The sequence below is a fragment of the Sphaerodactylus townsendi genome, linkage group LG16 (genome assembly GCF_021028975.2).
Source record: "Sphaerodactylus townsendi isolate TG3544 linkage group LG16, MPM_Stown_v2.3, whole genome shotgun sequence".
Classification (NCBI taxonomy): Eukaryota; Metazoa; Chordata; class Lepidosauria; order Squamata; family Sphaerodactylidae; genus Sphaerodactylus; species Sphaerodactylus townsendi.
The window spans coordinates 30,851,602-30,876,727 of record NC_059440.1 but is presented as its reverse complement, the minus strand read 5'-3'; the positions used below and the strand labels follow the sequence as shown (position 1 = coordinate 30,876,727).

General features: G+C 52.7%; 1 protein-coding gene across 1 annotated transcript in view; it reads left to right on the top strand.

Moving 5' to 3' along the window:
• UBR4 (ubiquitin protein ligase E3 component n-recognin 4) overlaps window positions 1–25,126 on the top strand; it is an 84,465-nt gene that overhangs the window by 46,785 nt on the left and 12,554 nt on the right. Inside the window, 29 exon segments of the mRNA XM_048519425.1 lie at window positions 382–489; window positions 1,143–1,259; window positions 3,720–3,929; window positions 6,324–6,473; window positions 7,216–7,443; window positions 8,293–8,371; window positions 8,785–9,024; window positions 9,282–9,450; window positions 9,664–9,808; window positions 10,124–10,209; window positions 10,866–10,953; window positions 11,068–11,261; window positions 12,484–12,723; window positions 13,342–13,480; window positions 14,086–14,211; window positions 14,930–15,058; window positions 16,127–16,470; window positions 16,750–16,840; window positions 17,205–17,289; window positions 17,473–17,600; window positions 18,482–18,611; window positions 19,009–19,166; window positions 19,499–19,608; window positions 19,864–20,005; window positions 20,535–20,616; window positions 20,712–20,885; window positions 21,243–21,364; window positions 21,823–22,020; window positions 22,548–22,628. Of these exon segments, the coding sequence (XP_048375382.1) occupies window positions 382–489; window positions 1,143–1,259; window positions 3,720–3,929; window positions 6,324–6,473; window positions 7,216–7,443; window positions 8,293–8,371; window positions 8,785–9,024; window positions 9,282–9,450; window positions 9,664–9,808; window positions 10,124–10,209; window positions 10,866–10,953; window positions 11,068–11,261; window positions 12,484–12,723; window positions 13,342–13,480; window positions 14,086–14,211; window positions 14,930–15,058; window positions 16,127–16,470; window positions 16,750–16,840; window positions 17,205–17,289; window positions 17,473–17,600; window positions 18,482–18,611; window positions 19,009–19,166; window positions 19,499–19,608; window positions 19,864–20,005; window positions 20,535–20,616; window positions 20,712–20,885; window positions 21,243–21,364; window positions 21,823–22,020; window positions 22,548–22,628 (4,293 nt within the window).

The window sequence follows — 25,126 nt, the reverse complement described above, 5'->3', positions numbered from 1 at the left end:
CCTGTCGCTGTTGTGAGAGTGAATGACCCCCACTCCCATTTTCTCAATTAGCTTCTTGAGCCACTGTTGGTTTTCTTACACTGTGAAGATTTTGTAGTCTTGTGGAGCACTAATTTGGTGTTACGTGCTCTGTGGTCTTCTTGCAAACCGGAGTATGCAAACCTGGTTGCAATTATGGTTATAAACACTGGATCTGTGCACAAAAAATGCTAACCATGATTCAGTGCTTGAAAGACCTCTATTTCTTTGCTGCCACTGCCTGGCATCACCCCCTGCTGATGTCGGGAGTGCTTTGATTCTATGTTTCTGCATTTCAGGAGGTTGGACTTGATGACCCTTGTGGTCTCTTCCAACTCGGTGATTCTATGTCTGTGTTTCCAGGTGATCCTGATGCTCACAACGGACCTAGACGGTGAGGATGAAAAGGATAAGGGGGCTCTCGATAACCTCCTTGCTCAGCTGATTGCAGAGCTGTGCATGGATAAGAAGGTGAGGCGTCTCCCTTCATGGCTAGGGCCCTCCCCCCCTCCCGCGGATTCACTCCGTGGAGGGCTTGCGGAGGAACGGAGCCCTCTGCTTTCTAAGTGTGAGGTTTGAAAGTGAAGGTCTGGTGTATTAATCCCCTAATTGCCAGGGCTTCACTTTTGGTAAGACGCTTTGGGCAATTCTGTATGAAAAGGCAGGATAGAAACATTTTAAATCGGTAATGTTGGGTGAGGGTGGCCAGTTGGCAGCCTGTGTTGCCCGGTCCATTCTCAGAGCGATATGCCTCCAGCCAGTGCCTCACCAGGTTTAAATGATGCCTGGCAGCATGACCTGGGGAGGGCAGAAGCCGGCCTGCAGGGAAGCTGGGGGTGGGGCTCAGGGTGGGTGGGGCTCAGGTGCATTCCGTTTCGTCATGGGGGTGCACCCAGTGTGATGAAATGGTGTGCACCTGGGGACATGGGATACCCCACGTATCCATTTGCAGTGGGCCACTGCCTGCAGCCCCTGATAGGAAGTGGCTTCCTCTCATGCCTGTCGGCTGGAGCCATTGAGGGTTCCAGACATTCACTCTGTCATGCAGGTTCTCGGGGTTCGGACTGGAGGGGGCCGGTTTGGTTTTCTCTGAGGGCAACTGGTTTCCCCCTCCCCTTGTCCAGGACGTGTCCAAGAAGAACGAACGTTGCGCCTTGAACGAGGTGCATCTGGTGATCATGAGGCTTCTGAGCGTCTTCATGTCCCGAACCAAGTCCGGGTCCAAGTCTTCCATTTGTGAGGTACGAAACCACCTAAGATACTCTTGCGAGAAGACCCCCTCATTCAAGACAAGGTGGGGCGTTGCGTGGCTGAGCCGAAGTGGCAGACGTTTTCTGTCCAACTCAGCTACTAAGGAGAGGTTGAAACCAAACAGACGGGTGTCTAGGAGTTTGGTGGTGCCCTTTTCTGTACGGAACCTTGGAAGGGAAATGTTGTTAATGGGAGAGGGTAAAGACGGCAGCGCCAGTTTAAGGTGTTTTGGTGCCTTTGTCAGAAAACCCAAACGGCCGTAGCTGTTTCAGTGGGGCTGAGCTCGCCTTGGTTCCCTGCTAGTCGCAACCAGCCTGGCAGCAGTTTTTCCAGTCAGTCCCCTGGGAGACCCCTGACTGCTAGGTGATCCAAAGGTTTGGGGTGAACAGGGCCACCTGAAGCGCAAGTGACGTTTTATGGAATGGCAGAAAACAGCCCTGCAGCAACTTAATTCCCTGTTTCCCACCATTCTTTGTAAGCTCGGTAAATCCAGATGAAATATTCTGCAGGGTAGGCCGGACTGTAATGGTGAAAGACTGGGCCAGCCGTGTAGTTCCCTGAGTGGTCTTGAGGCAATGACAGCTTCCCAGTCCAACCTACCAGGCAGGGTTGTTGTGAGGTTAAAATGAGGGAAAGGGAAACCGCAAGCTCCTAGGCAGAGGAATGATGCAGAAATCGCAGAGCTCTTCAGTCCCAGGCTCTGGAACTCTCCTCCTCCTCCTCCTCCTCCTCCTCCTCTAGCATGCAGGGTGGCTGTCTCTGAGGATCCGGGCTGCCTCCTGCTCTCGGGGCTGCTCCAGAAGGCTGCTCCACCCTCTCTCTCCCTTCTCGTTCTGCCGTTGGTGCAGAAGTGGCTCATGCTGGGGGTGGGATTTGCGGCCGTGAGGAGTGGGAAGCCGAGGGGCGGCTGCAGCAGCAGCGTCTCTCGGAGTTGCTAAGAGGATTCCGTAGATATTTGTTGCTAAAAGGTGCAGTAATGGAGCTTTCTTAAAGAGAAGAAGAAGAAGGGAAGTCGGCAAGCCCATGTGGAGGGAAGGAGATTAATAACAAAAGCGCAGAGGTTAAAAATAGAGCCTGAACTGCATCGAATGTTAATGAGCTTATGAGCTCGGGGGTTTGTTTGGATTTGCCAGAGTGGCTCTAATAGCCTTATTTACAGCTGCTTTTTCACCAGCCTTTTGTCGTCTGTCTCTGGGCTGGGTGGCGGAGGGGAGATATCAGAACTGTGGGTGTTTGTCTTCAAGAGGGCAGGAGCGAGACGTCTCCCTGCTCAGGTAGGGCCTGGCCCCTTGGTTCAGATAGAGTCCTTTGCTCACCGCAGCTGGCTGGAGTCCAGAGGAACAAATGGGAATGGCAGCTTTCTTCAAGGAGGGAAAACAAGAAAGGAATGTGGGCTGAGAGAGATCTCTCTCCTTTGCTAATCCCCGGCTCCCGTGCCCTCTGGCATGTGTGGCGACGGGAGATTAGACTCAAGAGGCGATTTGGGTTTTCGTGTTGCCCCGCTCCTCCTTCTTCTTTTTTTAAACTAAGCACTTGTCAAAAGCATCTCTCTTGGTAAACACTTTATCATTTGGCGCACTCTTGTGTTTTTTTTTAAAAAAACAGTAACTCCAGACCTCAAATCTGCTTGTCAAAACTTGGTGGAATTGTTAACAAGCCCCAGTTGGCTACTGGGTGGAAGCCATTTTCAGGTTGAGTAATGCTAATGCATCCCAGCCCTAAGCGTAGGGTCCGGGGGGAACCCCTTTGAACCAAACTTAGTATGATGGATGACTCAGTGGTACAGCAGGTACTTGGCATGTGGAAGTTCTGGGTTCAGGTGCTGGGAGCCTCTCCGGTTTGACAGCGGCTCCCATAGCAGGTGTTAGGAAAGACCCTTCTCTGCTCAAGAACTTCAGTAGCCGCTGCCAGTCAGAGGAGACCGTGCCAGGCAGGAGACGAGCAGCATGACTCGGCAGGAGGCTGCTTCAGATGGTCATGCGTGCTGAGGATTTCAAGGCAGAATTGGCCACACGTACACACACACACCGGCCTTCCAGAACTGTTCTGTTCCCTTCCCCTTCTGTTCTGGCAAAACTTCCACCATGGGGAATCAAGCAGCACACTGTCTTCCTTCATGACAAAGTTGATTTGTACCAAGCCAGGCCATTGGTCCCTTTGGTCCAACACTGGCATCCTCTCACCAGAGTCTTGGGCAGAGGATTGTCTGTCCTAGCACCCGTTGCCTGAGATCTCTGGATGTGTTTGAGACCCCTCTGCTTTTCTGCTGTTCAGCTGAGACTTCGGAAGGCCCCAGTTAAGTCACTTAGACCCCACACTACCTTCCAGGCCGCGCTTATCTGCCTGCACAGTCCTTTGGTAGCCCTGGTTAAGCTGCCTGTTATTTGCCCCCCTCCCCCAAATGTGTGTGAAGTTTCATGCCCGTTTCTCCCCCTCCCCCTGCCCTCCAGGCCTCTTCCCTGATCTCCAGCGCTACGGCGGCTGCTTTGCTAAGCTCCGGTGCCGTGGACTATTGCCTGCATGTCTTGAAGTCTCTCCTGGAGTACTGGAAGAGCCAGCAGAGTGACGAGGAGCCCATAGCGACCAGCCAGCTCCTGAAGCCTCACACCACCTCCTCCCCGCCTGACATGAGCCCCTTCTTCCTGCGCCAGTACGTGAAGGTGAGTGCCAGGTTGGGCCACTGAGCACAAAACAGCAGCACCGGCTGAAGTCGTCTTTTGGAGGGACTCAGAGCCCCCCCACCTTCAAAAACACGTTTGGTTAAAATTTGCCCATTGAAACCCATCTGAGTTTTATCCCTGGAGTTAATTGCAAGGAGTATAATTGTAAAAGGGGCTGGACTGGACTGCAGTGGCAAAAGGTGGGACTGTTTTAATAGATCAGGTCCGTTCTTGGGACAGGAGGGAAATGAAGACTGGTCGGGATGCAAGGACCTAGGCAGATTACCCACAATCCCTAGCTTTCCTAATTTGAATATTTATACTCTGCCTTTCCCCTGGAGGGCCTGAGGCCCAGTCTCGGGCATCTTTTCTTCCAGTGTGCCTCTCTGTAGGCCAAGAAGGCACCTTGCAAATGTCAGGGCAAGCGTCAGTGGCCCCTTGCGGTTTCCCGGCAGGCTCATGCCGGTGAGTTTTCAGTCCGCCTCGGCTGCTCTGGCATCGCCTTTATTCTGAACATCTGGTGGCGCAGCTTTCGTTTTATTCCTTGCCCCAGCGCAGCACAATGGCATAAGCCGCATTAAACATTAGGGTGCTCTTTGCCTGGAGAAGAGAACGTGCTGAAATTCTGGAAGCCTGTGGTGGTGATTGCCGGTTTAAGCTCTGCCTTTTATTCCCTTGTCTCAAAGGGGCCTGCTGTTTTCACATTACGCTTGTCAGTCAAGGGTATTTTTTTAATTGCTCCGCAGCTACAGGAAGAGGCTCCAGTCAGGATCAGCTGGGTGGAATGTAGATAGCTTTTTTAAAAAACCTGTGGATAAGAATGCGGTTTTGTTTCCCAGTCTTACTGTGTCAAGCTGGACCTGTGGGTTGGTAGCATAAGCCCCCGAGTCTCTGGAGGTGGGCAGACCAAGGCAGACTTGATGCAAAAGCATGCAAAAGGTGATTCCGAATAGCTGGAAAAACAGTTCTACCACAGGCAAGGAGGCTCATCTTGGTCCCTGCAAGACAGGCCCAGGGGTGCCCGGTCCCCCTCTTGGTACTGAGTCGTTCCACTTGGATTTCACTCTGCTCCTCTCAAGGATAGGGGTGTGACCATTAGTCTCCGGCCAGGGAAGATATTAGAAAACAAGAGTAGGGAAGGAAGCAGTAGTTTTGTTTATTTTTATAACAGGCTGCTGACTCTTATTGGTTGGCTGTGAACCTTGGGATATATGAGGGTGTCCATGTTGTTAATAAAGGCCCCAAAGCCAGAGGGAGAGCCAACCTGTAAACACTGTGACGATTGATTGATCGATTGATACTCTGCCTGTTTAATCTGCCACTAGCAACTCTCTCTTAGATGACAACAAAATAGTCCCTCCAGTTTCTTACAGTTATAAAGATCTGAAAGTGTAAAAGGCAAACACTGCAGAAGCAGCAGCAGCAGGGCAGCAAATGGGCCGGGGCTGTTTCTTACCAACCCAGTTAGCAGCAGAAGCCAAGCAGGCCTGCAGCAGAAACGGACGTGGCCGAGGCTGCTCTAAAGGGTCACTCTGCGAGCCCAAGAAAAGCCTGATCATTGCTGTAGCATCATCTTTGTGTTCCTGCCTGCCTCCTGCCTGTTTTGTTTAGAGCTGAGAGAGGCCCCCCCTGTCTAAAAGGAACTGGGCTCTTGCTTTAATGCAACCGGTGCCATTCAAAATCCCAAAATAAACTGGTCTTAAAAATTCCAGGCAAGGACAAAGCAGAAAGGTATTCTGCTTGCCCTTCTCGAAAACTGTCCTGCTTGTGTCCGGGTGAGCCATTGTGGGGAGTGCTTTGCAGACTGGAGGTGACACACCACAGACAGCTCTGTCCCTTTGTGGCTCCCTCCTCACTTGAGGGATGCTCCCAGCTGAGCCCTTGAGGATGATTTCTGTGGGCACCGGTGGTCTTTAAAGTCCTCATGTCCTAAACCATTTGGGGTTGTAGAGATGCTGACTATCACATTGAGTTGGGATTGGAAGGAATTTGACAGCCAGCAGAGCTGTTCTTGGATCTGCCTCGTAGCTCCGTGCCGCTCAGCAGTCTCGCCACTGCGTTCTTGATCTGTTGAGACTTCCTAAAAAATCTTGCCTGTTTTGCAGTCTCATTTTGTCCTGCTGTGTTCTGCAAAGGCAAGGCCTTGTGCACAGATGAACCCCTTGCCCCATGCGCATGTTTGGTCTTCTTACTGATTTATTTATTAAACTGCTTCTATCTGATTTATTAAACTGCTTCTATCTAAACTGATGACAGGCACCCCCAGTTAAGTCTTTGTAGTAAGAGACCTGGCAAAGACCTGTGCCCAAAGCTTTGGAGCCACATGGCCAGGCTGTGCAGATGGCCCCTTCTTAAACTTAAACATGCCCAAGGATGACATTTTCTCCTCTCCAGGGCCACGCTGCTGACGTGTTCGAGGCTTACACTCAGCTCTTAACGGAGATGGTCCTGCGGCTGCCCTACCAGATCAAGAAGATCGCAGACACCAACTCCCGCATTCCGCCACCAGTCTTCGACCATTCCTGGTTCTACTTCCTGTCAGAGGTAGAGTGATGTGAGGCTGGCCTGGTTCTGGGTCGTTCTCATGACTGAAAGAGGCTATGCTGAAGCCAACGATTGGGAGGCCAATAGTCCGTCGGAGATAGCCGTCCAAGAGCTGCTCCTTGGTAGCTGAGTGACAAATGACATCAGAGTAGAAAGTATCCTATGACTGGATGGGATTTTGTTGGTGGTTGATGTCACCTGATGTCTTTGGAGCTCACAGCCGCTCCACCATCCTCTGATCATCTGTAGTGGCAGCACCAGGCAACTCGCTGCCATTTCTTGCTGTACAAAACAGCCAACATCCTGATGCCGCAGTCTTTATTTGGGCCTCCTGGAACCTCTCAATTTTATGGAAGGGATGTGTTTAGGAAAGGAACTGCTCCTAGGGAAGCAGGTGGACTGTTGCTTTCTTGCCAGGGGGAGGCAAAATGAAATGGGAGAGGTTTTATGGGGGGGGACTTCAAGATACTAAAAGCCTAAAATCACATGTTTTCAGGATGAAACTAGTTCAACTTCCAGTTCAAAGTTGAGTAGAATCTTTGCCAGAGAGAAATCTAGGAATAACAGGATTCGGGAAAGCCAGCTTGCTATATTTCTGTCTCTGGGGAAAAGCCGAGTGGCCTGGAGCATCGCCTTGTCTGCCTGTGATGCTCCTTCTGTGGGGAAGTATCTGTGTTGGCTGGAGGCAGCTTTTGTTGGGACAGAGAGGTTGCAATGAACCATTCTTTCTCCCCTCGCTTAGTACCTGATGATCCAGCAGACGCCCTTCGTCCGGCGCCAGGTCCGCAAGCTGCTGCTCTTCATCTGCGGCTCAAAGGAGAAGTACCGGCAGCTCCGGGATCTCCACACACTGGATTCCCACGTTCGGGGGATCAAAAAGCTCCTGGAAGAGCAAGGGATTTTCCTGCGGGCGAGCGTGGTCACGGCCAGCTCTGGCTCTGCCCTACAGTATGACACTCTCATCAATTTGGTAAGGAAGGGAAAAGGGAGCCGCTGCTTTGGCTGCTGCAAGCTTTTGGAGAGGGAATTATTCCTTGCCTTTTGCGGAAGCCAATTTGTGGACTTGCCTAACTGTTCACTGTGTGCCCCCCTCCCCCAACAACAACAAAAATATTTAAAATTCGAGACATGTCAGCCTTGTACCTGAAACCTTTGGGGCAATGTGAGAATAATTGACTTACCCCAGACCTGTGCTTCTGAATGAGTTGCTGTTCTGTAGATGCCTCCTCATTGGAGGCAGGCTTGGATCTATTACTCACTCAGAGATGTAGTATTTCTGGGAGTGGGTAATTGAGTTTTTGCAGTGGGATGTGGCTGAATCCAGTGCAAAGACAGAGCACCATTCCCCGCTTCCATCAGGACCTGATGGCCGTGTGTGTGTGGGGGGTGGGGGGGTGGGGGGGGGCTTCAGTGGCAGCTGCCACCAGAGTGCTGGCTTTATTCTCCCTCAGTCTTCTTTCCCACTGTATTTTTTAAACTACCCCTTTTTCCCTTGCATCTGGGCGTTCTCTGAACAGCTTTCTCCACCGCCTGGGACAGCCATTTTGTGGTTGCACCAGGTGGTCAGAATTCCAAAGGTACCCACAGGCTCAAAACGGTTGGGGACTCTTGGTATCAATGTTCTTCAACTGCTTGCTTGAGCTTTGCATGTTTCTGCAAACTTTGCAAGATCAGAATAATCTGGAACGTAAAAAATGGGGTGGTGGGTGTTGATGGCCTTTCTCTCGTACCCGGAAAGATAACTTTCTGACCTCTCTGCAAGTGGGGAAGCCAGACTTGGTTCTTTCTCCCAATCCTCGTTCTTCTGAACGTTTTCCAGATGGAGCATCTGAAGGCTTGTGCCGAAATCGCCACACAGCGGACGGTGAACTGGCAGAAATTCTGCATCAAAGATGACTGTGAGTTGATTCCCAGGGTTTTTTTTTTTCAGAGGGACAAGAGTCTGTGCTAGAACTAGAGAATCCCAGATTCCTCTGCCAGTTTGCCCCCCTCCTCCACAGGGAGGAGATATCTTTGCAAATGTTGTCCCTGCTGCTTCCTTTGCGGGGACACGTGATGGAGGGAGAGGGCAGTCGGTTTGCAGAAGGCCACTGTCTGGGGCGGGAATCTGTTGACTACAAAATTTTGAGAGCAGATTTAGAGAAAAGCCAATTCTGCTTTTCCTAGTTTGCCTCTGTGGCTGTGAGGTGCAGAAGCTTGGACTCTGACAGAAACTGTGGCCTGCAGAGTCTCCCTTTCCTTGCTGAATCCAGTGGGCTTGTTTGTTGAGCTCTCTCTCCTGCACCCTCTCACCATTCCTCCTCCTCTTCAGCGGTCCTCTACTTCCTGCTGCAAGTCAGCTTCCTGGTGGACGAAGGCGTGTCCCCAGCCCTCCTGCAGCTGCTCTCCTGCGCTCTGTGCGGCAGCAAAGTCCTGTCGGCCGCTTCTTCCTCTGGGTCATCGGGCTCTTCGGCATCAGCCCCTGCTGGCTCTGGGACTGGGCAGCCGGCCGGGCAGAGCAAGTCCTCTGCCAAGAAGAGCAAGAAGGAGGAGAAGGAGAAAGACAGGGAGGGTAAGCTGGGGGGAGGGGGGGGGTCTGTGGCCTCTCTGTAGGCCATAACCCTGCTGTTCTCATCAGTGGCAGGGCAGAAGAGTCGGCCTTAGGAGGCTGGCTGCTCCTCCCATTCCTGGGGAATCTGCAGAACTGCTCTGCCAGAGAGTGGTGGCTGTAGGCTTCCTGGACTGGGCCAGTCTCTTGATTATGGAGCATCCCATCCCTACTGTTTCTGGGCTGGGGGCGTGTGTTCATGCTCTCCTCCCACCTTGCAGGGGAGGGCTCTGGCAGCCAGGAAGACCAGCTGTGCACAGCACTGGTGAATCAGCTGAACAAATTTGCCGACAAGGAGACGCTGATCCAGTTCTTGCGCTGCTTCCTCCTGGAGTCCAACTCCTCCTCAGTCCGATGGCAGGCACACTGCCTGACTCTCCACATCTACCGGTGAGTGTGGGGACGCTAGCTGGACATGGCCCCTCGTACTGCCAAGGTTGCAATCCCCACCCTAGACCAAGGATGGCATCTTGCAGCTGACCTCTTCTTTTCTGCAAGAGGGCCCCCAGGACTGACCCACTGGCAGTTCCTGTATTTTAGCAGAAGGCGGGGAAGGTGGCAGGGAGCCCCTGTAGTAATCCGCCTCCCTTTGTCACCTTCCAGGAACTCAAACAAATCCCAGCAAGAGCTGCTTCTGGACCTAATGTGGTCCATCTGGCCGGAGCTGCCAGCTTACGGACGGAAGGCTGCCCAGTTTGTGGACCTCCTGGGTTACTTCTCTTTGAAGACGCAGCAGACCGAGAAAAAGGTGCAGACTGGATCACGCACACACCCCCTTGCCCCCAGCCTCAGTCCCTGGTGTTGAGTTGCTTTCTGACTCATCTTCAGCAGTGGAGTGCAATGCTGGTATATTATACAAAGTGGTTGTAAGAATGACGTCAAGATAACAGTGTGTGGAGCATCCCCGGTACCCTGAAGGATACCATTGTATGATTGCTGAGTAAGATTGTTATTTAAATCACTGTGGAAAGATCATTCAGTCATTCCTCCCAGAAGAGTTTCTGGGTCCAGGCAGAGCCTTCCCAAGTTTCTCTTCGTGACTTCCTTTGACTTTCTGTTTCAGCTAAAGGAGTATTCCCAAAAAGCTGTCGAGATCCTCCGGATGCAAAACCACATCCTTACCAATCACCCCAACTCGAACATTTACAAGTGAGTCTCTCCAGCCTGCCCTCTTCTCACAAGTCAAGGCCCCTTTCCCCAGTGTGCCAGGGGGCACCCACGGTTGCAGAGTCTGGCCAGGCCCCTTGGCTGGAGCAGCGGTGTCAATCTAGGGCCGTGGTGGCGAACCTTTGGCACTCCAGATGTTATGGACTACTATTCCCATCAGCCCCTGCCAGCATGGCCACTGATCTAGGAAGACGTTGCTCGGCTTGGCAGTTCTGACCTAGGCCCGGCCTGGGTCAGCGATCTCTGCCATGTCAAAGCACTTCACCCAGGGCCTCCCCCCCACTCCTCTGCCTGGTATCAAGGGCAGACTGAGCCACCCTTCTATTTGGGGTCTAGCTAACTCACCCCACTTGCCCCACACAAGTTCTTCATGCAATACAAGGCCTTTGGTTCAGTCCGCTTTCAGAAGGGATTGAACGATTCCTGTTTGTTAGACTGAAAGGCTTCTCAGCAGTTGCCAGACATGAGAGCTACGTGACTCCCCTGTGTTCAAGGGCAGTCTGTCTCCGAGCGTCTGATACTAGGGGAGAAGCCACCTGGTAGGCCTTTGGGGACAGAGGGCCTGACTAGGTAGCCAAGCCATTTTTGTGATCCAAGTCACCTGGCCAGCTCTCCAGTGTGCCTGTTCTCCATTGCAGCACTCTCTCTGGCCTGGTGGAATTTGATGGCTACTATTTGGAGAGCGATCCTTGCCTCGTTTGCAACAACCCCGAAGTGCCATTCTGCGTGAGTAGCTGTGTATCGGTGTCAGCCTGGTGCTGCATGCCTCGGCGTGCTTGGTTCCGTGTGGCTGGGTGGGACAAATATGTTTTTAATTGATCCCGTGGCTTTCCCTTCCAGTACATCAAACTCTCCTCCATCAAAGTCGACACCCGGTACACCACCACCCAGCAGGTTGTGAAGCTCATTGGCAGTCACACCATCAGCAAAGTGACCGTGAAGATCGGGGACCTGAAGCGCACCAAGATGGTCCGGACCATCAACCTGTATTACAACAACCGGACAGTGCAGGCCATTGTGGAACTGAAAAACAAGTACGGGCATTGTAGCAGGACTGGGCCTTGGGAGGGGATTGTGGCTCTTCGGGCTGGGAACAGGCCCTCTTCCTTGCCTCAGACAACAGCCGAGGTTTCTGCTGCCGCTAGATCATGCCCTCCTTCAAGGGGCAGCTTGCCAAATCTGGTCAGGGTATTCAGTAAGCGGGGGAAGGAGGGCAGATGTGCTGTTCTGGACCAGATCACACCTTTGCCCCGGTTCCATCCCTAGCATCTTCTGTTCCCAGGAAAGCAGAGGCTGGGAAATCTCTTTTTCTGTCTGGAACTCTGGAGAGACCTGACCAGTCTATGTAGGGGATCCGGGCTAGAGGGCCAGGCTTGAGAGAAGGCACTTTTGTATTTCACACTGGGAAGATTCCGAGCTGGGTACTGAGACCAAGGCGCAGAAGACCTTTTCTTAAGCATCCTTCTTTCTCTCCCGCATCCCCACCCTCCCCCAGGCAAAACACCCTGGCCAATAAGAAAAAGGAGTTAAAAGTCTGTGGGGGGTATCGTTTGCACAAGGCCTGAGCAGCTCTTTGGGGTTAAGGAGCAGCAGCGGCGTAGGAGGTTAAGAGCTCGTGTATCTAATCTGTAGGAACCGGGTTTGGTTCCCAGCTCTGCCGCCTGAGCTGTGGAGGCTTATCTGGGGAATTCAGATTAGCCTGTGCACTCCCACACACGCCAGCTGGGTGACCTTGGGCTAGTCACAGTTCTTTGGAGCTCTCTCAGCCCCACCTACCTGACAGGGCGTTTGTTGTGAGGGGGGAAGGGAAAGGAGATTGTAAGCCCCTTTGAGTCTCCTGCAGGAGAGACTCTTCTTCTTCTTCTTCTTCTTCTTCTTCTTCTTCTTCTTCTTCTTCTTCTTCTTCTTCTTCTTCTTCTTCTTCTTTCTTCTTTCTTCTTCTTCTTTCTTCTTTCTTCTTCTTCTTCTTCTTCTTTCTTCTTCTTCTTCTTCTTCTTTCTTCTTCTTCTTCTTCTTCTTCTTCTTCATCACAGCCATGCTGTGGAGGGGATAACAGCTTCAAACTTATTTCTGTGTTCTTGTCCTGTCAACACAGAAGTGGAGGCTGTGAAACTGAGAGCCCGTCTCCATCCACCTGCCCCATTTAAAGATTTTTCCACCAGCGGCAGCAGATTGCAGGCTTGCCACGAATGGGAGTCTGGCAACAGGGCCTTCCCCTGCTTTTGAATGACTTGACTTTCCTTCCTTCCTTTCCAGGCCGGCCCGCTGGCACAAAGCCAAGAAAGTGCAGCTCACCCCTGGCCAGACGGAGGTGAAGATTGACTTGCCACTGCCCATTGTGGCTTCCAACCTGATGATTGAGTTTGCTGACTTTTACGAGAACTACCAGGCGTCTACGGAGACTTTGCAGTGCCCGCGGTGCAGCGCGTCCGTCCCGGCCAACCCCGGGGTGTGCGGCAATTGTGGAGAGAACGTCTACCAGTGTCACAAATGCAGGTGGGCTGGAGTCCTCTGGGAGTCAGAGGGTGGCCTGGAGAGGGTGGGGTGGGTGGGTACCCCCGGACAGATGTGGCTCCTTCCTTGTCCAGCAGGAGCCCAGATTTGTTCTCTTGGGCACCCTTCTTCGGTGGGGGTGAGGGGAGCCAGGCTGTGTCTGGCCTGTATCGCTTCTGTTTGCAGGTGTTTGACAGGAGGCATTCCATATGTGTAGGAAACTAGGCACTGGGAGCACAGAGTTTTTGTGTCAGCTCCCTGACATGTTAATTTTCTGTGAGCAAGGATGTATTTATTAAAACAGAGAAGAGGAGTCAGTCGTGTTTGCCCCTCATCAGCATCCTGGACGGTGGTGCTGTCCAGAAGTAGGTTTTCCAGCCCCTCTGCCATTTTCTGAGAATTGTTCTTTGATGGCAAGGGATGTTTTGACCCGGCTTTTCAACCCCAAATGGGTTCCTGGAACAGCTTAAAGCAATCTAGACTGCATGGAGGGGGCTCCAAGCAAGGCTGTGGGGGTGGGCAGAGCTGCTTCTACTGGATCTCCTCTACTGGGGCAGCTGAGATGAGGGGAACTCTGGCCAGGAGCCGGCCTGACCAGCCCACGGGCCTCTTGTTTCCCAGGTCTATCAATTATGATGAGAAGGACCCCTTCCTTTGCAACGCTTGTGGCTTCTGCAAGTACGCCCGCTTTGACTTCATGCTCTACGCCAAGCCTTGCTGTGCAGTGGATCCCATTGAGAACGAAGAGGACAGGAAGAAGGTGAGTTGCCTTTTCCAGGGGGAGGGGCATTGGGCCACTTTTACTTTTCTGGGCTGTAAACTGAAGATGCATGGGGTTGAGGGCAGCCCCCTCCCCCAGAGCAGCTCTTCCAGGCCCCAGTTGCTGTTCGGGGAGCCTCTCCTGATGGAAAGCAGGCACGCCAGGATTCGCATAGATTCTCCCACCTCCAGGGCTGGGTGATTCAAGGAGGGACGGTCTTCTGCAAGTTACCTTGTGCAGGAAGGGCCCTTCTTGGCTCTTTCCTTGCTAGCTACCAAGCTCAGGTTAACCCTGTGAGTCTTTCTCAGTGGAGGAACCCGTTGTGGGGAGGTCCACAAGCAGAACTGTGCGGATAAGTTCTGCACTTCTGGTGGGAAAGAAGCCCTGCCTACTCCAGAGCAGCAGGGCAGTTTTCAGAGCTCCTGTTCGTTGGATTTCCTCAACACCAGTGTTTTTTGATCCGCTGTTCCTAAGTTAGACAAGACAGAGAGCGTGCTGAGCTGCCACAGTGCCTGCAGTTGCTTCGGCAGCTGCTTCATTTGAGCCTGCGGGTGGGGAAACCTGGTCCCAAGTAACATGATGTCCTGTGTTCTTGTGCTTTGCAGGCCGTGACCAACATCAACACCCTGCTGGACAAGGCTGACAGAGTCTACCACCAACTCATGGGGCATCGGCCTCAGCTGGAAAGCCTTCTCTGTAAAGTGAACGAGGCAGCACCAGAAAAACCACAGGTATCAGCCCAGGGAGAAGGAGCACCCGGCTGGGTGGGGTGGGGGCTCGCCTGTCAGTGCGGAGAATTAGACCACTGCAGGCTAAGAGAAGAAGAGGAGGGAATGGAAGTGGGGGGGGGAGCTCTAGAGGGAAGGGGGGAGTTAATGAGCCACCGGTGTATTCTCAGTTCTGCACAGTGTGGTTTGGCAGATTGAATGTCTGATCTGGGCTCACGTGTCCAGGCCAGTAGCCCCAGGCCAGTGTAGCAGTTGTGACATCCCCAGCCAGAGAATCCTGGGAGCTGCTGCTTCTCTGTTTGGGGATTTCTAGCCACATTCACTGTGCTGTGACGGGCAGTGTCTGCAGTGGAGCGTGTTCCTGAGAGGAGAGGTACAATTGGAGACATTTGGTATTCAGAGGAAGGGAACATGTTAACTTAAACCTCAAGAAGAGTTATTGCTGGAATAGAGTTCCTTAGGTGTCATTCAGGTTTTCAAGGAGCTAGATGTTTGTTAAGTAAATGTGCTGGATTCAGGCGGTCCTGCGTTTGTGCAGAATCGCGTGACAGGGTGCCAGTTTATATGATAGAGCATTGCATAGCCAGGTTGCCTGCTGGTACAAGAACATCTCTTTAAACTTGGTGCCCAATTGTTGGGTGTCTTCTCTCCCTTCTCTGTGCACTTCCCCTCCCTCTTGCTTTTCCACTGGCAGAATTCTCTCTCCCCCCTCATATTTCAGGATGACTCTGGCGGCAGCGGAGGCATCGGCTCCACCTCGGCCAGCGTGAACAGGTACATCCTGCAGCTGGCCCAGGAATATTGCGGCGATTGCAAGAATTCCTTTGATGAGCTCTCCAAGATAATTCAGGTAAACAGCTACCCTGGCTGCATGAATTGGTAGGAAAGGGAAGCTGGCTTGTATGGAAGACTCTTGGGCAAACCCAAGGACTTTGGCTCCTGGCCTCTCAGAGGGGAGAGGGGAGAGGCCTGCTTTGAAACCACCCATGCTGAGGAAGCTGTCCGGTTAAAGCATCCTTAGGTTCACTGCATGCAGGTATATGCATTTAAACCCAGGTGGGGGGAAAGGCCAGCTTTAAGGAGGAGGGGGCTTGGTCTGTTCCCCATCGACCTCTTCTCCTGCTGCTTCTCAAAGCTGGTTTTCCACAGCCATATTGCAGATTTAAAACACTTGGTTCTCTGGGCTAGTTTTCTAAGGTTAAGGTTAAAATAGATGTGATGTGTGTGTGTGTGTGTGAGAGAGAGAGAGAGAGAGAGAGAGAGAGCCCCGCGGTTCAGGTTTGCTTTTAAAAGCTACACATCACCCCCACCACACGAAATTTGTTTTAACTTGCCAAGGGTGATTTGAATCATAGAAAAGCCAGAATAGAAACTGAACCGCTGTTTTCCTCTGAACCTCAAAGCAATATATTGTAGGCTGCTAATTTTTTTTTTAATGTAGGGTTGCCAGGGCTCCTCTGGCCACTGGTGTGTGTTTGGGGGGCAGCGGGGTTGGCTCCAGACTGAGAAACTCCTGGAGAATTGCGGATGGAGCCGAGGGAGGACAGGGCCATACTTGACCGTAGAGTCCACCCTCTGAAGCATCTAGTTTTTGCAGAGGATCTGAAATGAGCCGTATTTCCAGGAGATGCCCAGGCTGTACCTGGAGGCTGCCGTCCCTTAAAACATCCCTGTTAGACTCTAATTTGGGATTTCTCAGATTTTGCCCCTTTGCAAGGTTCCTTTAAGCTGCAGCTGTTGTGGGTGAATGTTGCCTGTAGAGGGCACTATTGTCATTTTTTCTGCTAAGGCCTCGTAGTCATTGGTTGGAATGTGGGGGTTTGTCTTTGCCACGATAGGGGCTGCTCTGAAGCTAGCAGGCAGGCTGGTTCCCTTTGCCATCCCCCCTGAGCTTCCCCTCTCCTCTTTACATCCACAGAAAGTCTTTGCCTCGCGGAAGGAGCTCCTGGAGTATGACCTGCAGCAGAGAGAGGCGGCCAGCAAGTCCTCCCGCTCCGCAGTGCAGCCCACCTTCACGGCCAGCCAGTACCGCGCCCTGTCTGTGTTGGGCTGCGGCCACACTTCCTCCACCAAGTGCTACGGCTGCGCCTCGGCCGTCACTGAGCACTGCATCACTCTGTTGCGGGCGCTGGCCACCAACGCCGCCATCCGCCACATCCTTGTGTCCCAGGGCCTCATCCGAGAGCTCTTCGACTACAACCTGCGGCGTGGGGCGGCCACCATGCGAGAAGAGGTCCGCCAGCTCATGTGCCTTCTGACCAGGTGTGTCCCGTGCCTTCTCCTCGGGGGCCTGGTGCTGGGCTCATGCTGCCCAAAAAGGCAGCCTTTGAGAGGGCCGTCTGTGGGAACAAGGCCGACTCCAGCCAAAGGGGGGCTCCCATGGCAAGGGAGGGTGTCAGCAGGGCCCTTTCCCTCGTGTCAGCCGACTGGAAAGGCATATTGGAGTGAGACCAGCTGTGGGTCTCGTCTTCCCCGCCGTGCTGAGGGATTGCTTGCCCAGGAGCTGTTAACACCCTGCTTCTCTCCCCTGCCCGAAAACAGGGACAACCCGGAAGCCACCCAGCAGGTGAACGACCTCATCATCAGCAAGGTGTCGGCTGCTCTGAAGGGCCACTGGGCAAATCCTGACCTGGTGAGGAGGACCGGTGCTTTTGGTGCTTCCTCTCTGGCTGCATCTTTGGCTGGGGGGGCGGGAGGACGGTCAGATCCCCTGGGGTCCCAGGCACATGCAGGAGCTGCATCTGACTGGCTCCAAGGACAGCAGGTTCCCTGCAAAGGTGCCCTCATTATAACCCTGCGTGGGCATTTGTGGGGGGTCTGTTTTTAGAACTAGGGAAGCAAAGCACCTGTCCTGGATTTAGTTTCTTCCACCTGTTCTGCTGTGCCCTCTCTGGGTCAGGTGTCTAACTGGTTTTTGTCCTGGCCTTCCTGTAAAGAAGGGTGGCCAAAAGGGAACATCTGCCTGACCCATCTCTCTCCCCTTCCCTCCCTCGCAGGCCAGCAGCCTTCAGTACGAGATGCTGCTGCTGACAGACTCCATCTCCAAGGAGGACAGCTGCTGGGAGCTGCGGCTGCGCTGTGGTGAGTCCCAGAAGCTGACCAAGAGAGTCAGAGCCTTGGCCTGCCTGAGGTCCTGAGCTCAGCTGCAGGGTTAGCTGTTACCCTTTTTATTGGCTTGTGATAGTTGGAGGCCAGGCAATCCTACCGGACGTTTTCCATCCAGTTTTCTGCACTGCCTTTGTTCTGACTGCTCCTCTTTTCCAGCTCTCAGCCTTTTCCTGATGGCTGTGAACATTAAGACGCCGGTTGTGGTTGAGAACATCACCCTGATGTGCTTGCGCATTCTGCAGAAGCTGATCAAACCGCCTGCCCCAACCAGCAAGAAGAACAAGGTACTTTCTCCACTGGTACTTCTGGGCTCCGCATCATTCCTGAATTGGTGTATTCTCCACATTGAGAACACGTTTGCAGTTTGTTCCTTTTTTGTGATGAATGTTTTCCAGTCTACTGGGTTATTTCAGGAGTGGGGTGGGAAATACCTGGAATATTAACCTATGGGTGAAACTTAGCCCAGTTCTCACTTCTTTTAGCCTAGAGAACCATCATGGTATAGTGGTTAACAGCAGGTGGACTCTAATCTGGAGAACCGGGTATGATTCCCCACTCCTGGATTCCTGCTAGGTGACCTTGGACTAGTCACAGTTCTTCTTAACTCTCTCAGTCCCACCTACCTCACAAGGGGTCTGTTGTGGGGAGGGAAAGGTAAAGCAGTTTGTAAGCCCCTTTGAGTTTTCTTACAGGAGAGAAAGGCAGGGTATACATCCAAACTCTCCTTCTATACTGTTTCAAAAGTAAGTCCCACTTCTGAATGTGGTATTTACTTTCAAGTAAAACTATACAGAATTGCACCTTCCAGGTATGGCTTTTTAAAAAATTGCTCCATGACAATTTCAGAACTTCAGGACTTTTTTCCCCATTGTGGTTCTATGGTAAACATAAGAAATTTGATGAGATGGCCTGTTAAACAGTGTTTGGGAATTATTTATTTGTTCACCCTTTCTTGTGGATAGTTTTTATTTTTAGTGCTGGGCTTTTTATTCTCCTTGGCTTCCGCTTGTCGTTTACAGGTTTATTTTGTTATTTCAATCGCACTTTAAATCTGTGTTCTTTTAGGGAATACCTAAAACAGGAGCTGTGGGTAGCTAGAGTGTCAGACGCATGCTGGTTTTTGTCTGCTTGAGGCTGCCACAGAGATGTTCCCTTTGCTTCCTAGGATATCCCCGTCGACTCCCTCACCACGGTCAAGCCATACAGCAATGAAATCCATGCTCAGGCCCAGCTGTGGCTTAAGAGGGAACCCAAAGCATCATATGAGGCTTGGAAGAAATGTCTCCCTGCCAGAGGTACGGGCCATACTTCTTGGTTAGTCACGTGGGGAGGAAGGGAAACCTATTCTGCCCCTTTCTCTTGGTTCTCCTTGAGCACAGCTGATTTTTATTTTCAGCTGTGCTTGATGGTACGTGGGTGGCAACTCCCTTCTAGTGCAGCTAATCTATTCTGCAAGGCGTCCCATCCTCGGTCAGTTCTGCTGCCTCTGAGCTGCCTACTCTTCTTTCATCAGAAGAACTGGACGACAAGAGAGCATCTTTTCTGGCTCAGTGGCCTTTTCCTCCCTCACTAGCAGAGCATCTGCACGGCACTAGCTCTTTTATGAACGTTGGCATTCTTAATCTGGTCCAGGGTGCTGCACCCAGGCCTTTCTCCTCCTGCTTCTGCTTCAACTCTCACCCTGACTTTCAGGCATCGATGCCAACGGGAAGGCCCCCAGCCGGCCAGAGCTTCGCCAGCTTTACCTGGCAGAGAAGTACACCTGGAAGTGGAAGCAGTTCATGAGCCGGCGGGGGAAGCGGACCTGCCCCTTGGATCTGAAGCTGGGCCACAACAATTGGCTGCGCCGGGTGAGGCGGAGGGAGGCCAGCTTGGGCTGAGCTGACAAATGGGCTTCTGTTTATTTTGGTGGGGAATGATTCTGTCCTACTTTGGGGCAACCAGGTCTCCCCCTCATTTCCCCCCAAAAGCAGCTGAGATAAACACAGTTCTGGAATGCAGAAAAGGTGGGTGGGTGTGGCAGAGAGCTTGGGGAAAAGGAGAGGTGCGAGGGACCCTGGCAGGTGGGTGGCGGAGGCTGGTTCTCTCGCACTGTGCCCAAAGTGCCACTACTTGCCTCTTGTTTGCTCAGTGTGCTCTTTTCAGCACCCCTCCTGACCTCTCGGCCTCAATTTCCTTGTAGGTCCTGTTCACTCCTGCGACCCAGGCTGCCAGGCAGGCCGCCTGCACCATTGTGGAAGCTCTGGCGACCATCCCAAGCCGGAAGCAGCAAGTCCTTGATCTGCTCACCAGGTGCGGCACTCCTGACGCTCCCTGTCCCTGAGGCGGTCCCTCAAGGACCGCTACCGTTACTCTGCCATTACTGATCTCCTTGATGAATCCCCCATCATCTGAGGAGCTCCCCTAAACTCCACCCGCAACTTGAGAAAATAAGCCCTGCCTTCACGTTCCACGTTAGCCCCCGAAATTAGCAGTCTGGGCCCCTCTCTCTGGATGTGGTTCCATTTACAAAGAATTTGCCTTCCTTCCCCTCCGTCCTTCCTTTAGCTACCTGGACGAGTTGAGTGTTGCAGGAGAGTGCGCGGCAGAGTACCTGGCCCTCTACCAGAAGCTAATCAAGCCTGCCCGCTGGAAGGTCTACCTGGCAGCCCGAGGGGTCCTGCCCTATGTGGGCAACCTGATTACAAAGGTAGGGTCCCAAAACGTGCACACCAGGCTTGGTCTGGCCCTGCACCTGGTCAGATGCAGCTCTCCACACAAACACCTGAGTTCAAGCTGAGTAGAGGGGGAGGGGTGTGGAACTCAGTCTCCTGTGAAAGCAAAGACGGGAGGGGGACTCGAGCCAAGCGCATGGACAACCGGCCCAAGACCTCTGTTTGCTTGTGCGTGGCTGATAGGAGCTATTGAATCCCAGTCAGTGCTAAGAGCCAGGAGTAATTGACAGGCATATACAGAACATGCGCGCGCACACACACGCACGCACGCACACACACACACACACACACACGGGCTCTCTGCAATCCTGAAAGTGAACGAAGAAGCTTCAGTCTTTCAGCCGTCTTTTTCTTATGCCCACTTGGCAAGCAGGGAGACGGTGGCCGAGTGAACAGGGGAGCTGGTTGAAGCCACCTTGCACACTCGGGTGTTTCCTGACTTGTGTCTGGGCCACTGGGCTGCACCACTCCTTCTCTTCCCCTGATCCTCACTGCTGTTTCTAGGAAATCGCCCGCCTCCTGGCCCTGGAGGAAGCCACACTCAGCACTGACTTGCAACAGGGATATGCCTTGAAGAGTATCACAGGTATGTCCCAAGCGTGGCCGTGGCCTTCCTCCCAGCCTCTCCTCTGGATCCCCACAGGGCCCAGATCCTGAGGCGAGTTCTCTCTTGCTTCCCAGGCCTTCTCTCCTCCTTCGTGGAAGTCGAGTCGATCAAGCGGCACTTCAAGAGCCGGCTAGTGGGGACGGTTCTGAACGGCTACCTGTGCCTAAGGAAGCTGGTGGTGCAGAGGACCAAGCTGATCGACGAGACCCAAGACATGTTGCTCGAAATGCTGGAGGACATGACGACAGGTAGCGGAGAGCGTGGTTGCTGGGATCCCGGCCCCACCCAGATGGGCAGTGAGGTGGCTGTTGGGGAGCAGGTAACCCCTCTGCTCTGCTGCTCCTAAGCTCCCCTTTCAACCAAGTGTAGCCGGGAGCGTCTCAAAAACAAACCAGTCAACTTGCCGTGTTCCCCAGAAGTCTAAACGACTGAGCTGTATGATGTTGATCTCTGCAGTAGAGCAAATAGGTTGTGTGCATCTGGAGAGCATTCAGGGATTCTTGGTCTCCCAGCACTGTAGATTCTTGCATGAAGTCTTTGCGCTGCATACAGGCGAAGCTGCTTGTCCCTGTGAAACTGAGCCCCTCCCCTCCCCCTCTTGGCAGGGACAGAATCAGAAACCAAGGCTTTTATGGCTGTCTGCATCGAAACAGCCAAGCGTTACAGCCTCGATGACTACCGGACGCCCGTCTTCATCTTTGAGAGGCTCTGCAGTATTATCTATCCGGTAAGGGTACTGACCTCTCCCGGCAAGCGTATGTATACCTGGTGCAGAGTAGAAACAGATTTGCTTCCCCAGCCCCAGAAAGAAGCTGTTGACTCATCCAGAGGGCACCCTCCTCTGGGCACCCTCCTCTGTGGGCACCCTCCTCTGTGGCAGGATGTTTTAAGAGAGGCACCATGGTATCATGGTTAAGAGTGGTGGACTCTAATCTGGAGAGCCAGGTTTGTTTCCCCACTGCTCCGTGAGAAGCCTGCTGGGTGACCTTGGGCCAGTCACAGTTCTCTCTGAACTCTCTCAGCCCCACCTATCCCACCTGGTGCCTGTTGAGGGGAAAGGAAAGGAAGGTGATTGCGAGCTACTTTGAGACTCGTTAAAGGTAAAGAAAAGTGGGATATAAATCCAGACTCCTCTTCTGGGTCTACAGGAACTCCTAATGCTTCTTTGTGTCCCGTGTGTTTCAGGAGGAGAACGAGGTGACGGAGTTTTTTGTCACTCTGGAGAAGGACCCGCAGCAGGAGGACTTCCTGCAAGGGAGGATGCCGGGCAACCCCTACAGCAGCAACGAGCCAGGCATCGGGCCTCTGATGAGGGACATCAAGAACAAGATCTGCCAGGACTGCGACCTGGTTGCCCTGCTGGAGGATGACAGTGGCATGGAGGTGAGGGGGGCGGGCACAGTCAGAGCTAGCAGGGGTCTGTCCTTCCCAGTCCTGTGGAAGCCACCTCCTGAGTTGAACCACAGGGCCAGCCTGCTGAAAGCTGTTTCTCCTTCTGTTCTCCCCTGAGCTGGAGGACATCTTGTAGGTCGGACATCTTGTGGGTGGTTCCCTTTGTCCCATCGGGGAGGCAGGAAATAGTGGCAACTCCCTGGGGCCTTTGGCAGTAAGGGGTCTTTCTTAACCTGGAGATCATTATGGGCCCCTCAGAGATGGGACGTCACCCCTATGTGCGGTAGTAGTGGTGGGGCACAGAATGGCTTGGGGGGTTCCAATGTTGGTAACCCCCATGCATGATTGCTCAAATCCATGAACTGGGGAGGGGCTCGGGATGCTGTGCCTGGGGGCAAGTCTCTGTCTGCCCCAGCTGAGGACTGGAACACCCTGCTCTGTGGGTCTTGTGTCCATGGGTGTGAAAGACGGAGAGGGCCCACATGACCCTGTTCTTTTCTTTCGTTGGTTTTTTTTAGCTTTTAGTGAATAACAAGATCATCAGCTTGGACCTCCCTGTGGCTGAAGTCTACAAGAAAGTCTGGTGTCCAACCAATGAGGTACTTTCGATGGCTTCTCCCCGTCCTTCTCCTTCCTGGGCTCTGGCTTCTGCCACTGGGTGTCTCCCATCCACTTCTGTGTCAGCCGTCAGTGTCCTTCTCTGTCTCTCTCCCTTCCAGAGAGAGTGGAGTGTGGATCCAACCCACAAAGGAGGTGGGAGGAGGGATCCTGAGGCTTAGCAGGAGGCTTCCGGGAGAGCCCAGGGCCTTAGGGCATAACAGCTGGAAACACAAAAATCCTGACTGTTCGCACAGGGGCAGGATTTTGTCGGCCATCCTCTTTTTCTGAACAGATTCCTTCATTCTCTCTCTCTCTGCCGAGAGCTACATTAGCCCGTTTGGCTGCTGCCTGTTAAGCAGATGTCTCACTTGCCACACGTGGGAGCTTGATTGGTGTGTGTGGCTGTGGACAGGCACAGCGAGGCCTTGAGGGGCAGGCAGGCAGAAGCCTCCGCAGCCTTTCACGCGTCAGCACATGCTGCTTGCTAGTGTGCAGACAAGACCCAGTGTTTGCTCCTGAAAGAACATGTAGCCATTGATCGAGGGGCATTTTTAACGAATAGCCTGAAAAAGTCTTAGCTATCGAGGATGGGAAGCAGGAAGCTCCTCATCCCCCATGGTGGCGGAGGCACGCTTGCGAGCAAGAATGAGGAAGGTGCTTAGACGCGATGGCTGATTTGAGGCCAGCTGACTGTCATGGCATCAGCCGGTAACACAAAGTGTATGGAAATTATGAAAATGATATATAATTTAAGATTCAAGAAGGAAAAAAGGCCGGAGGTGTATGACAGCTAGCAAATGCAAAATAGCAGAACATTTTTGAAAGCAAAGATTTTTTTTTAAAAAAAAAAATCCTGAAAAGGGAGTGTAAAGGGAGGGGAGGTGGATTCTTTAAGCATTTGATGGTTTTGCTTGCCTATTAGTGCCAAACGTTGGGTATTATCCTCTAGGAATGAATATGCTAAAATCACCCTTCCTCATCACTGATGTTCAAAAGGATCTCATGTTTTGTCAGGAAGCAGCTGGGAGATTAATACATTACGATGTTACGTGTTCGAGTGGTCCATGTTTCTAATGCCCTGCCAGTGCTTGAACAGAGACCTGCTTGTAATATTTTTTTTAAGTGACAAAGGACTTACGGGGGTGGGAGTAGCAATTAAGGCTGGCATGTTGAATTTTACTCCAGCTTGTCGGTCATAAGGAAAAGCGTCCCCCATGAAAAGGGCTTTAGCTCTTCCCTTTCCCCAATTCTTTTGGCTTATTTTCTGTAACAGGCCTCGGTGCCCACAAAAGGCTGCTGGAACTTTGGTTCCTATAATGCCTCTGCTGCCACTCTGAAAAAAATGTTCTTGGCCATGACAATTGGATGCATTTGGGCAATCCCAGAGTCCTGCGTCAAATTTACATACCCGTGGATTAGATCAGGGGTGTCCCAACTCTGGTGCCCCAGATGTTCATGGACTACGATTCCCATCAGTCCCTCCCAGCATTGGCCATGCTGGCAGGGGCTGGTGGGAATCATAGTCTATGAACATCTGGGGCACCAGAGTTGGGACACCCCTGGATTAGATTAATTGAAAAAAAAAGACTCAGTTGCCCAGTTGAGGAACGAACAGTTCGTCTTGAGGAATTGCATATTGCTGCAGTGTGGAGATTTAAAATGTTCCCAGTAGTACAAAAATGGATTGGAAAGAGGATGGGTGGGGGGGGGGGTGTCATTTAGTGATGGACAAAATATGGGTTTACAAGCCAAAGGGCTGTAAAGAAGAGCCATTTCAGACCGTTTTTTTCTTAAGAAGCAGCCATCATGTGTATGATTGTTCTGGGAGCAGGACTTGCTTTTCCATTCTTTTGGGGAGAAGTACTTGGCCACCAAGCTGTCAGCGGCTGCACGCCCTCTTGAAAAGAGGCATTCCCTCTCCAATAGCATGGAACCCCGCTGCCAGTACACTGGGGTCTGGGGCAACACTGAAAACCACCATCACCACCCCCATCCCCTGGCAAGAAGAGGCCGTGGCAGGGTGGGGGCTCTGTGGATGGCATTTTGTTTACGTGTGTTCATGCATGCACACATACGCCTCACCTTTCACTGTGGAGGAGATCCCCAAGTCCACAGCAAACCAAGCCCAGCTGTGGATGAGAGAAGGGGGAGATCAGGGAGAGGCCCCTGGCTGACCTGGCCCTTCTGTGCACACACACCCCTCCCTGTTCCATCGCAAGATCCCTTGAACTGCCGGCCCGTTCTTTCAGGGCCCGAAGGTGGGCCAGATCTGCGAGCTGAATTGGACTGCCTGTTGAATTTCAGTGCTGCTCTCCATTCCAGCATGCGCCGCAGCTGTTGACAGCAGCGAAGGGGAGTCCCCTGGCGTGACTGTCAGCAAACCCGCTTTCATCTGCCTCCCGTTTGTGATTCCCCCCCCCCCCCTTCAAGCTCTGGCTCTCCTTCGGTTCCCTGGGAGATAGACAGGCGCACAAGAAGCAGACCTTGGGTTGCTTTG